This window comes from Anastrepha ludens, chromosome 4 (genome assembly GCF_028408465.1).
Source record: "Anastrepha ludens isolate Willacy chromosome 4, idAnaLude1.1, whole genome shotgun sequence".
NCBI lineage: Eukaryota > Metazoa > Arthropoda > Insecta > Diptera > Tephritidae > Anastrepha > Anastrepha ludens.
The window spans coordinates 8967408-8982078 of record NC_071500.1 but is presented as its reverse complement, the minus strand read 5'-3'; the positions used below and the strand labels follow the sequence as shown (position 1 = coordinate 8982078).

General features: G+C 37.8%; 1 protein-coding gene across 5 annotated transcripts in view; it reads right to left on the bottom strand.

Annotated features, from left to right (window-relative positions):
* The window catches only part of LOC128862571 (pneumococcal serine-rich repeat protein-like), a 160382-nt gene that overhangs the window by 5646 nt on the left and 140065 nt on the right, over window positions 1-14671 (bottom strand). For all 5 annotated transcript variants that reach the window (XM_054101281.1, XM_054101279.1, XM_054101280.1 and 2 more), the window contains one exon: window positions 6706-6846. In XM_054101281.1, coding sequence (XP_053957256.1) covers window positions 6706-6846 — 141 coding nt within the window. The remainder of the gene's footprint in view (window positions 1-6705; window positions 6847-14671) is intronic.

Sequence of the window (14671 nt, the reverse complement as noted above, 5' to 3'; positions counted from 1 at the left end):
TGGTGGCACTAGACCAATAACAATGTTTTCTAAGTTTCATTGTCACAGCAAAGTATTGGAAAAGTAGAAAACAAAAAAGGAATTCGCCTTATTTTATTCTGTGCTGACAGCCACATGGACATGGCGAAAGAAAAAAATAACAAATCAGCTGATTTACCAAAACCACCTTTAATATAATCGCCTTGAATTGAACTGTATGTGGACTTTTGTCATACCGATACCGCTCTTTTGGTGTTTAGTTAATTTTTGTTTTTTTGTTATAAAGCTATTTCAGATTAATTTTTATAAAATTACGAATACATAAAAGTGAATTCCAAAAAAAAAAAAAACTACTATTCATCAACAATTTTTTTCAATTATTGTGTACCTCTTGGAAAATAAGAAAATATGCTGCTGTTGGCCGACTTAAGTCCTTCACTGTATGTCCGTAGAGAAGGAAAAACGACTAGAGGAAGTGCATATTGCAATCTCATAATACCGACACGTAGGCGTCACCACGGAATACGATAAACACTTTCAAGCTTATCGCAAACCAGCATAAAAAGAAAATCGCCCTCAACGCTTTCAATTGCCCTATTCGCCTTTTACGCCGCAGTTTTACTGCTCTTTAGCTTATCGCATTGGTTTGCATTCTTTATTTTCTACGTTTCACTTAAACTTACACACACATAACTTACACACACACTGACACGATATCCTAAATGCATTTGCGCTTCGAATACGTAGTTGATTCGCAGCTGATGTCGATGAGAAACGGAGCTACAATCACTAAAATTTTTATCAATTTTCTCGATTTGGTTTTGTTTTTTTAATAATCAAATTTTATTGCTGGTTGAATGGCCACAATTCCGTATTTAGCCAAATAAGACTTAGAAATGGTAAAACCAAATATTTCAAATTAAAATTTTGGAAAAAACAAAAATTCACACACATTAAAACACAAACGAAAAAATACTAATATCAAAACTTCAAAGCTAACTGACTTTTCTGAGCGCAAAATATTAAAAATTTCAAAGAAATATATATATTTTTTTTAGTTACATATATATTATAAATAGGGTGTTTTTTTAGCTGGTTGAAAACATTATTCAATTATTAAAGGTTTGCTCACTTGTGACATTAGAATTTTTACACTCCCTTACAAAAGGTCGCATTTAAGAAGAGCGAAGAAAGTGGAAAAAATAAATACCTTTTTTTTAAAATGGTAGCAAAAATGTTTTGCTTTTACTTTAATTATAAATGGTACAAACGAAAATTGCCGGGAATGATATTAAAAAAAAAGGTTATTAAGTTAAACCCCGATTGATATTTTGTGAATTAATTTTTAAATTGAAAACCGCTCACGAAGTTGGGAAGTTTTGCCAATATGACGCTATTATATTACCTACGCATTATGGCCCTTTCCTTTCATAGGAGAAGCAAGCTCATCATAAATGTAGTTGACTAACAACATGCAGTGAACATACTCACGCCTTGCTTTACTATGCTGTGCCCCCCAAGTCGAGATTATTCTCCCATTCCTAACTACTTGAAAAACTATTCCGGGCATGAAACACCAAATGAAAGAAAATGTTGTTTTTAATAGCGGAGGCTCCTCGACAGACAATGGCACACCTCCGAGTGTACTTCTGCTATGGAAAAACCCTCATAATCTCTCCTCATAACCTCTCTCCATCTGCCATCAGGAGGCTGTGATTAATTACATATTGCTGATTGCACTCTTATTGGTAACTTATGTATCTTTAATGTAACCTAGAAAGTACTCCCCCAACCTGTATTTGAAAGGCATCGGATTCAAATTGTCAAAACGTCTATCTTTCACGTTCATTGCCCCAAAAATATGCTCTAGGATATTCTGATTTAAGCTGTATGTTAGGATGCTTTCCATATCGTTTTGGTTATGGACATACCGAGCATGTGCTTATACACCTTTTTGAAAACGAAATGTTTTTCCTACAAATTTTACTTTTCTTCGACTTTTGCTAAAAAATTCTAGAGTTAGCAATCCAGTATCTTGCTAAGGGAGCCGATTTGTCAAGAGGGAATGAGAGCAAACTTTTACTGAGCAAACCTTTTATTATTGAATCATGGGTTGAAAACTATCGATATCGATAACTGAGATTTGACAGTTGAGAATTGTCAGTAAGGTTTGGCAAGCCATCATGAATCGTGTGGGAGGCCAGAACAACACTTCCAAATTGTGGAAATTTACTTTGAAAAAACTAAATCTAATTGCGTAGTTCGTAGAGCACTGGCGCCATCATCAGTCCTTATTTTTTCCGAAAATAGGAGTCAGCAAATGCCTCCGCATCATATGCAGAATATTCTGGCCAAACACCATCAGTAACGACGCACTGTGGAGATTAACGAACGAGGAATCCATCCGCAGGCAAATCAAACGCAAAAAGTGGCGTAGGTCTCACATTGAGAAAATCACCAGATAGCATCACGAGAATGACACTGGACTGGAACTCGCAAGGGAGCAGAGGTCGCGGTCGACCAAAAATCACTTGGAGAAGGTCGCTGCTGCGCGAACGAACAGATGCCGACATCTCATGGGACGGCGCAAAAACAACAGCACAGAACGGTGTACGATGGAATAGTCTTGTCGAGGCCCTATGCTCTCGAGAGCAGTGAACAAGGAAAAACAAAAAAAAAAATATTGAAAATAATAAAAACAATGTAAAAATGTGTCTGTTTGTATCACTTCAACTTCTCAAGCTCTTAAAAAACCCGATGGAAATAATGCTACGTATAAAGGAATGCAAACCCTACACAATCGGGCAGGTTCTGTAATTACTTCCGCGAGAATTTCATTGAAATTTTCTGGGCATTGTATTGAAATTCACTTCATTGGACGTGAAGTACAGATCCTGCTAGACACTTAAACTTGAAGACTCATAAGAAAATAGTTCGATAATATAATAAAAACATTTTTTAAAATTATTCCTAATCTTTACGGGCAGATTTGAAATTTACAGTGTCTTGTAAAGGCGTTACATCGCTTCTTTTCTGCGAAAACAGAGTTAAGACCCGAGCCAAAGTGCACCAAGAGGGTGTCTCAGCAGGCGTGGTGATGTGGGTGGACCAAGACAACAAATGAGAGCATTGTTAGCAAGCGTCTGCAACTCGATCCTGTGTGTGGGCCGACGTAGTGAACTGTCCCAGCTACTTGAGACAGGCTAAACGGGTGTACAGATTATGCAATGCTAGAATCATTAGAGGCTCCAGGACCATATCTGACGAAGCAGCATGGGTAATAGTAGACAGAATCCCCCTCGATATAAAGGTAAAATACATGAAACGAAAATACCAGCATGCAAAAAACGCGTAGATATCCGGTAACAAAGCCTCACTGAGGGACGCCCTACAGAGGATCGATGATATCGCTCTTCTAAATAGACAGACCAAATGGAACGATAGTGGGAAGGGAAGAACCACTTTCTCTATGATTCCCGACACATAGAAATGGATACGGATACACATACACATGGAAACGTTAACTTCTTGCTGAGGAGGTGATGGGGTGGTTTAATCCGCAGGCACTACGAAATTTAGTACAAAAAGAGGCGGGGAATATCGCACATGTGGATCGGGCATACGTATGAGTCGGCTCATACAATTTGTCAAGAATATCTTTGCATAGTGAAGAAAAATTTTAAATTTTAGGTTTGGTCGAGAATTTCAACAACAAATAAAAAAGTAAACATAAAATTTATACACACATTCCATTACTGTACTTGTCTACGACTATTGCGCGCACACATATTACAAAAACACACACATTACAAAAACAACAAGAAAAAAGAGTTTTACTCTATTTAAAAAGTGTCAACAAAATCTTTGCGCAATTGATAAAAACAACAAAAATGCAGTCTTTTGGGATTAATATTTTGTATGTCCTCCTTGGGCATCAATTACCACTTGAAGACGACTTCGCATTGATTTAATTACATAGTTGCGGAATATCATATTCCAACGGTATTTTTCCCACTCTTCTCTGATGAATCTTATTAATTCAGTTTTATTAGTTGGCGATCTTTTTGCTACTTTTTTTTTAAATGAACCGACAAATTTTCGATTGGGTTAATGTCGGGACTTTGGGCGGGAGTATCAATAACTTTGGTGCAGTTGTAGAGTAACCAAGACCTGCATAAATAAGATTTATGTTTGGGATCATTATCTTGATAGTATTTGTATTTAAATTTGTTCGAATTTTCCGGGTCAACAAAGCCGAATTTTCTAATACTGGAAGTCAATTCGTTTTTTAAAATATCAAGATATACTTCCTTGGTCATTATTTCGCCCAAAATTTTGATTTCACCCACTCTCATTGTTGATATACAACCCCAAACCATTACTGACAGTTTTTCAAACTTTACGGTAGGGATAATATTTTTGTTTTGTAGTGCTGTGAGAGGCTTACGCCAAACTCTCTGGGGTCCATCATGGTAGTAGAACATCATTTTCGTCTCATCTGAGAAAATAACGTCATCCCAGTACTCTGTGGGAAGTGGTATGTGCTCGGTGGCAAATCGCAATCTTTTATCAACGTTTTGTGCGGTTTTTTCCTAGCTACTCTTGAAGAATGTTTGTGTTTTTGCAACACTTTTCGAACAGTTTCATGAGAAACTCTTAACCCGAAGTCTTTTTCCACTTGGAGAGCTAATCCTCTTGTACTGATTTGCGGGCTATTATAAATAGTTTTAATAATTTTACTTTCAATTCGCTGCGTCACTTTTTTTGGTCTGCTTGTAGATCCTTTCCACTCGAGTCTTTCTTCATTTTCAGCACGGTTTATTATATTATATACAGTTCTAATCTTGAGGGAGAACATATCGGCGATTTCTCTGACTGATTTGCCTTTGTAGTGATTGAAATACACTAATTGAATAATAATTTTTGAAACTCGTTTTCCTGGCATTTTTTTTTCAAATCTGAGATCACTTGTAGCACTGAAGACAACTAAATTTATAACTAAATAATTTCTTACCCCTTTCACATTCCATACCATTTGCAAAAAACCCAAATGAATGAAATTCGCGGAAAATAACTGCGTTTTTTGTTCTTTTCATCAGTTATGCAAAGATTTTTTTGCCACTATTTAAATAGAGTAAACATCTTTTTTTGTTGTTGTTTTTGTAATATGTGTGCGCGCAATAGTCGTAGACAAGTACAGTAATGGAATGTGTGTATAAATTTTATGTTTGCTTTTTTATTTGTTGTTGGAATTCTCGATCAAACCTAAAATTTAAAATTTTTCTTCACTATGCAAAGATATTCTTGACAAACTGTATGTATCTTTAGAAAACTCCACCTCCGCATACCAAACAACAGCAAAAAAACGTCAAAGTAAAGTAACTGTGTAATGGCGCCACCTTCAGTACTCTATGTGCCTTGACAAATCAGCTGTTTCTTCTTTAAAAATCCCTGAGAGCTGGTTAACGGTCTGATTGCGGCCAGACCATCCGGACTTGCTCCACCGTAAATATATTCCTCTAAACAAACTAAATTTTTGTCTAAATGTTAGAGCAAGTTTTTATGAGAAATAAAAAAAAAATAATTATAAACTAAAATATAACCAAAGCAAACAAAGTTGAATCAAAGCTACGAAAATTTTCTTTGCACAATTCGTGTGCATGTAACAAGAAATTGCTTCGATTAAAATAAGACGGAAGCGTTATAGAAAAATAATTACAATTGAAAAACAATAAACGAATCGGGCAAATACAAAAAGTTTGCATAAAATTTGTATTGCAGTTTTCCAATTCTCACTTTTGCAAGTTATTAGCAACCGACAACCGGCAGTTTGGTTACATTTAAAACCCACAAATATAATATAAACATGCAAACACTTACACACACACACACACGTAAAAACCATAGATGTGTTGTATATAATATTTTGCTTATATAATCGCCGATGGCACGCGCCTTTCGTCTGCCACAGTGGCTGTGGGCTGTGGCGTGGTTAATTTATGAGTTAATAATAACAAACCCAGAAATGAGAGGAGAAAAATAAAATAAAAACCAAAATACGTACATTGTTTTTGCTGCAGTTATGTGTGCCCGTGCGAAATGAAAGCATTGTTGCTTAAATAATAGAAATGCGAGTAAGTAATAGTAGTAGTATGCAGTAGGTGGTACTTATTTTTAGTAGCAATCGTAGATAGTAGTAAATATTTGGTAGAAAAAAAACACAACAACAACAACAAATATATATGCATAGCATGCGCAACAACAACAACGTGCCGGGTTATTCGATAAAAAGGTAATGCCAAAATATATTGAGCCAATTAAAAAAAAATCAATTCAATTTGCATTCCATTCAGTTAATGAAAAATTATTAATTATTAATTATTATTTTACCTAAATACTTATATTGCCGCATAATCATGTAATAATTTTTTCTTTTTAAACCAAAAAAAAAAACAAGAACAAAAACATTGGCTTATTGACATTTCAGTTTGGAATTTAGATGACGAATAATGCAATGAGTTAAAATCGAACATAAACGAACAACAAAATCTGCATTCAAAGCGTCAAAACGTGGACGATGATGATGACGTTGGAATTGATGGAAATATTGGAGAAGGGTTGCTGTGTGGTAATGGGTTTTGGATTTTTGGTGCTTATGAAGAGGATATGAAAAATGGACGCGTTTTTTTTTGCGCCGGATTGCGAATTTTCTCGAGCAACACTCACCGATTTCCTCTTCTGTTCGCGTTGGAACTTGCGGAGTTTTATGCTCTTCGCTGCAGCTCGCGTTGGCGGCGCTGGCCATGCTGCTGCTCAGTATTGGTGGTGTAGCAAACATGGTAGGTGTGGGCGAAAGCTGACGTGGTGCTGGAAAACAATGCAAAAACAACAATAGTTAAGCGTTGGGAAATAACAAAAATGAAGTTTCAAAACGTAATTTGTATACAGAATTTGTAATCGTAATAGCCTGCCCCTCAGCAGGTAATGACAAACCGCCGAGTGTATTTCTGCTGTGAAAAAGTTCCTAATAAACAAAAAAAACATTAACTATTCGGAGGCGGCATACAACTCTAGGCCCATTTGTGGAGAAACATCATTATATGAGATTGGGGAAAAAGTTCGTAGCATTTTTATATATACCAGGTATATTCGTATGAAGTGAGCCTTTCAGCTATTAGTTCATAGATGTCGCTAGGCGTATTTTTAAACCTTCCCAAATGTCTTGTTTTTTTCATCTGTCATCTGTCAACAATATTCAGTTCATTGTTTGTCACGTTTCATACAACAATGCATTTTTGTCGCTCTCAAAAATGTCGAATTTCGTGCCTTCAAACTACGATTTAGGAGTTACTAAATCTTTCGTTGCTTTTTGGCTCGACCTTTCTAATTAAAAAAAAAAATGAAGCACAAACTGTAGTTATTTTATGCCCGGATTTTATTGTCCGCAACTGTCGTTGCTTGCGTATTGTTGCCGCACAATAGTTAGACTTTTTGCACCTATGTACTTGGATTTGGTGTATGATTGGCAGACATTTACTTGCTGTAGTGGTAGCTCAGTTGCTGACTGTCACAATTTCTACCATTTTTTGTAAACTACACTCAAATGTAGATTTGTATTATATGTCGCTGTCCACGAAGGTATTAATACACTTTAGAACCTGTTGTAGATGCGTCAAGTTTCGCCGGTTTTCGCCAGCTTTCATAGAATTTTTGATTTTTTTTTTTCAAAATACCCAAATACAAAAGTAATCGTATATACTTTTATACTCGTACATATCTACATACATACATACATACATACAAACACACATACATACATACATATATGCATACAAATGTAAGTACGTGGTGTACTGAATTGCGTCAGAATTTATATCTGGCTCATTATTGTGGGTCATAAATTAGCAGTTAGGTGCACAATATTGTGCTATTCCAAATTACAACTTGTTCCCTGCATACGTACATATGTACATATGTATGTATGCACACTAATACACACAAAAGCAAACAATAGCTTTTGGAAGCTTTTAATGAAAGCAATACAAGTTTGAGGTGCTGGCAGGCGGAGTCCATAAAATGAAGGGTGAGAAAATTTACTTATTGTGAAAAAAATGTACAGACGAGGCACATATGTAGATTTGTACGAGTACTTTCTTACATATTTGCTAACTCTTCAAGATTTGAATTTCATGAAGAAGAAATTTTTACTTGAAAAATTCAAAAATCTTATGGCTATGTTGATTGTAAATTAAGCAATCGATTTGCTCTGTGAACAAAGCCAATTAGAAACCATTTTTTTTATAACCCAGTGGAATTAGAGGCCATCGTTTGAGTAATCCGCGAGTCTTTCCCTGCGACTACGCATTACTCTCTGCACTTTTGTATATACGAGTATAAAGGGTGATCGGATTGTAGGTACTTTTTCCAAAGGGGTTTTTTTGATAGATCACGCGTGACTACTGTCAAAGTAAACACATTATTTTTTTCAGTATTCATTGGCATTTCATCATGGAAAGACTTACGCCTCAATAACGTTTACAAATCGTACAAATGTGCGAGGGCTGTTCAATAAGTATCTGTTTTTGTTAACAGAGGCCGTTCCTGAGGGAAGCTGGTGTTAGCATAGTATGCTGCCATCTATCAAACGACAGCAAAACAATTTTCAGACTGATTGATAGGTTAGCTTGGATTTGGCAGCTATGCGAGTGAGACGTGTTACGAGATTTTCGCTAAGATGGAAAAAGGTCTTCATTCGCTTCTCGTTCGGTAATTCGCTTTTCGTTTTTGAATGGGGAAAAATACGAAGAGATAAAAGCAAAGTTGAATGCTGTCTATGGGGACGCTTCGCCATCTATGTCCACAATTGGATATTGGTTCAACGAATTTAAACGTGGGTGAACATCCGTTTTTGATGAGGAGCAACCAGGACGTCCGGCAGACGTGGTTACCGAGGAAATCTTTCAAAATGTCCACGACATGATTTTCACTGATCGACGAACGAAAGTGCGCGACTTCGCGACAGAGGTCATACGTGTGTCGACCGGAACGGCAGTTCATATTTTGCATGATAAGTTGGCGATAAAAGAATTGTCGGCTCGATGGGAGCCGCGATTGCTGACGGTCGACAACAAGCGGATGCGGTTGTTAACTTCGAAGCAGTATTTGGAGCAATGCAAGCGAAATCCGAAGGAATTTTTGCGTCGATTTTTTACCGTTGTTGAAACCTGGATTCATCATTACACACCAGAAACTAAGCAACAATCAAAACAATGGATTTCTCACGGTGCATTTGCTCCAAAGAAGGCGAAGACAGACCCATCGACCGGAAATGTTATGGCGACGATTTTTTGCAATGCGCACGGCGTCATCCTCATGGATTTTTTAGTAAAAGGAAGAAGGATCAGTGGATAATACTTATTCTTCTTCTTCTTAATTGGCGCGACAACAGCTTAGGCGATTTTGGCCGAGTTTAACAAAGCGCGCCAGTCGTTTCTTCCTCGTGCTAACCGGCGCCAGTTGGACACACCAAGTGAAGCCAAGTCCTTCTCCACCTGACCTTTCCAACGCAGAGGAGGCCTTCATCTTCGTCTGCTACCACCAGCTGGTACCCCATCGAATACTTTCAGAGCCGGAGCGCTTGTATCCATTCGGACAACATGACCCAGCCAACGTAGCCGCTGGATCTTTATTCGCTGCGCTATGCCTTTGTCGTCGTAAAGCTCATACAGCTCACCATTCCATCGCCTGCAATATTCGCCGTTGCCAACGTGCAGAGGTCCAAAAATCTTGCCATGAATCTTTCTCTCAAACACTCCAAGCGTCGCTTCATCGGATGTTGTCATCGTCCAAGCTTCTGCGCCATACGTTAGGACGGGCATGATGAGAGCCTTGTAGAGTGTTATTTTTGTTCGTCGAGAGAGGACTTTACTCCTCAGTTGCCTACTCAGTCCAAAGTAGCACTTGTTGGCAAGAGAGATTCTGCGTTGGATTACAAGGCTGACATTGTTATCGGTATTAATGCTGGTTCCTAAATAAACGAAGTTTTTGAGAAGCTCGAAATTATAACTGTCTAACCGATACGCGAGTGCGCCGACTGTGTGTTTGATGACAGGAGGTACTTCGTTTTGTTCTCGTTCACCACCAGACCCATTCGCTTTGGCTCTTTATCCAGTTTGGAGAAGGCAGAACTAACAGCGCGGTTATTAAGGCCGATGATATCGATATCATCAGCATACGCCAACAATTGTACGCTCTTATAAAATATTGTGCCTGAGCGATTAAGTTCTGCGGCTCGTACGATGCTCTCCAACATCATCTTGCATAGCCGTATTAGTTTTGTGGGGATACCAAATTCAGACATCGCGGCATACAAGTAACTCCTTTCCGTACTGTCGAATGCAGCTTTGAAATCGACGAAAAGATGGCGTGTGTCGATTCTCCTTTCGTGGATCTTTTCCAAGATTTGGCGTATTGTAAATATTTGGTCGATGGTAGACTTTCCAGATCTAAAGCCACACTGATAAGGTCCAATCAGTTGGTTGACGGTGGGCTTCAGTCTTTCACACAATATGCTAGCAAGAACCTAGATAATACTACAGTGAGTTATTCAACCGTTTTCACAAAAAATTTAAGGAGACACAGCCGCATCCACACTGTCTGAATTGCTTTACGAATTGCTGCCGCACCCCCGTATTCAACCGATCTGGCTCCCTGCGACTTTGTCTTGTTCCCTAGCATGAAGGAATGGCTCGCGAGAAAAAAAATTTTGTTCAAACAAGGCAGTCATCGCCAAGACAGATACGTATTTTGGAGATTTCGACAAATCCTATTTTTTGGAGGGGTTGAAAAACGGCCGGAGCGTTGGGAGAGGTGCTTCTTTCTAAAACGGAACTATGTTGAAAAATATAATTAAAAAAAAATGGCGTCTTCATTTCGAACATGGGTACTTATTGAAACTCCCTCGTATTGGTTACTACCATGGAGACTACTCTGAAGAGAATAAAATAAGTACCAATGCATAATTGAGGTATTTTCGTTGTACGAACAAATTTCACTAGGTTTTGAACGGAAGTCTTATTCCCTTGCTGTTTCATAGATATCCCGGGTTAGTATACTTTAGAAAATTGTTCTTGTTGTATCTACGAATGTACGTTGCCGCCGCGATAAAAGTTGCTATCTTTACTTTTCGGTCCAAATACTAACTAAACTGAGTTACTTCGTTTACAACTTAAAACTTAGGCGAAGAAAATGCATTTTTGTAAGGCGAATAAATGGCGTGAGTATACAAAGGATTGCCAAAGGGTATTTTTAAATTTTAGAAGTAATGCGTAGGTGCTGCTCAATGATGTTTTTTAGATGTATTGTAAAATTTTACTAAAAAGAAATAGCAGCTGCGCGATTTTCACGGTACATATCGCTGACTTATCACCTACTTTGTTGCAATTTGACGAATTTACATTTTCCAAATCTTCGGTATTGCATGTATTCACAACATTAGGGCGGGTTAATTTTTGTGGAATGATGATTTTCGAAATCGTTCCTAGCAGATGCGGGCTCTACATAGAATTATAAGAAGAAAAAAAATGCAGTAGAGTCTGCAGTAGAGTCGAGTAGTAGGCTAAAGCCAATTTCGACCAAGCCAAATCGTAAAAGAAGATATCTGTAGTTAGTACAAAGTTAATATGAAGATTAATATGAACTAAAGTATTATGAATGTTACTATTTTAATATAAATTTGTACTACGGATTTTTCGGTACAAAAAATTTAGTGCTGATATCTACTTATATAATTTATGAGTAGGCAATGCACTCGAATAAAAGCAAAAATTTGTCCCAGAATTCATGGCAAGACTTATTGAAAAATTAAAATTTGAAAAGGTGGAGCCAAGGAGCACGAGGAGATTTGGTGACTCCTAAAACAATCAGGCTAAAAAGCCCGTTGTATTTAAAGCTCTGGAAAGAGGCTAGATAGTCAAGGAGGGAAGGAGAAAAGTATCAGAGAAAAAGATAGGAAAGAATAGAGACAGAGATAGAGATAGTTAGTCATGTGAGAATTTTCCAGATTCTTTGGCAAATCTGTAAATATCCTCCAGTTTTAGAGAACGAATATTACTGGCAAGACTAAGAATTTCTTTTAATTTAAAGAGCCCCAAGCTGGCGCTACAAAGCAAATTATTGTAAATTCTCTTTCAAAAGTGACGCCTAGATGTCAATTGAGAATAATTCCAATGCTTTTTCAATACTTTGTGCTCTCGGTCCATCTTTGGCATAACTTACACCGAAATATTAAATATACAGTCTGTGTCAGAAGAAAAGAACCGGTTTTTCGATATATTTCGTTCTGCTTTTTGCTGCTAATAGTCACACTCAAGGGCTACAAAGGGCCTGTCCTAACTCAAGTTAGTGTCGTTCGAAAATTTCCCGTAAACGCAACCAAACAGAAATGAGTGAGAAGTACGCGAAGCATTTCGAGGCGGCATTTTTTTGCACGCATTCGAAAAGGCCGAAATTATACAAATTAAATTAAAATTAATTTAAAAATAAAAAAAAATTTGTTGTGATGTGGAATCAGCGGAGATGCCAGGCTGTACTCGACAACGTTGAAGGCTACACGGCTTATTGACTAATCGTGACTCGTACTTTTGGACATACTTTCATGTAAAAGAAATTTTAAGTATATATCTTTTATACTTCATGAATAATCACGATTCCTTTTTTCTCATACAGACTGTATAAAAGAGAACTTGCGCTTCAAACATAAATTGTTTTATTACCTTGCTGAATGTATTCAAATGATTTCTCATTATTTCAATTGATTTCCAATTAATCTCTATTATTATTGCTATTATTTTTTATCTTTTCTTGAGCTTCGACTTCTTTACTATTAGCAATATTTTTATATTTACTGTGGAATCTTTTATCTAGCAGGCTATTTTTAAGGTCAATTATTCTAAAAAAACCCATGGTTGTAGGTTTGACTTAAATAAATAAAAATAAAAATAAAAATAAACAAATAATTCCTAGACGGTACATTTTTTATTTCATCTTTGCCATATTTGTCAAGTAGACAGATGTGCAACGATTTTTACGTTAGGACAACTCGTTAAAATTATTGAAACTTATTATGAAAATGGTCGATCTTCAAGAACAACATATCCCAAATTTTTGGTTTTTTGTGGCAATAATCGTCCGCATGAGTCTATAATCCAAAGGTTGGTTAAAAAATTTAAATAAACTGGTTCATTTGAGGATGGAAAAGGGACTAGCAGAACAAGAACTGCACGTTTTGTTGAGACTATTGCTGCTGTAGTGCAAAGTGTTGCTGAACAATGTTCAACAACCATATCTCAACATTCTCAACAATTAAGCTTCCATGAATTGACTGTTTGGCGGATTTTACCAGCAGACGTGCTCATGGTGCTGCCATTTTTCACATATAACACATGGGCTGAAAAGTCCCGGGCTCAACACATAGATGGCACTAGTTTTATTGCATTCACCTCTAACCTTAAAGAGACAGCTGCTAAAATTTCATGATACTCTATTCATTAGTTGATGAGTTATTGTGCTAAGAGTGACGCTACTTTTGTTATTTTCAAAACAACGGATCAAAAAGAAGTTCGTGTTTTAATTTTACACGGCTTCTGGATGGGAAAAGTAACATTCAAACGAAGTAACAAAGTGTTATGGGGGACTCCGCTCCATCTGAAACAACAATAAAACGATGGTTTGCTGACTTCAAACGTGATGACACCGATGATGCACCACGCAGTTGGACGTCCACATGAGGCGGCAGAAGACATCAAACTAATTCACTTTGAATGATCGATAAGAGAAGTTGCGTGAGTTAGCTGACCACGTAGAAATATCAAATGAACGGTTGGCTTTACAGGGTTTGATTGAAAAGTAATGAGCTTTCCCGCGCGGAGCATCTGCCAAGCGATCAACCGAATCGGCTGGTCGGGGAAAATGATCGTTGGACCTTCCTCTTCCACTAGAAACCGGTCCAGGTCGTTGGCAACAGCGGTGCAGTCAACATCGCTCCGCGCGTGAAAGCTGTTTTAAAAGTATGTTAGGATTTTGCAGTGGCGAAAATGCAGCGATCGTTGGAGCAACGTGCTGATCATCTTTTTCGACTCTCGATGCTTTGTCCACAAGGAGTTTGTACCTCCAGGAAGCACTGTAAACGCGGCATTTTACAAAGAAGTGCTCCTTCGGCTGAAAAACCGCGTCGCCCGGGTTCGGCCCGACGTCGTCAACAATTGGACCCTTCATCACGACAATGCGCCGGCGCACACCACCTTCCTCTGCACCTCTGCATTGGCCAAGATGGGGGTTCCGGTGCTTCCCTACCCTCCCTACAGCCCAGACCTGCCCCATCCGGACTTCTTCTTGTTTCCGCGCCTGAAAAGAAAGCTGAAGGGGAGGCGTTTCGACACCATCGAGGCGATCCAAAAAACTGTGACAGCCGAACTGAACGCGATGAGTTTAAAAAATGCTTCCTGCAGTGCAGGGACCGCTACCAGCGGTGTATTTACGCTCAAGGGTCTTATTTTGAAGAATATTAGTTGTATAAGCCAAAAGGTTTAATAAAACTTCTTAAAAAAAATAAGGCTCATTACTTTTCAATCAAACCCTGTATATTGCATGAGCATTTGACTTGAGAGAGTTCTGTTCAAAGTGGATGCCGGCG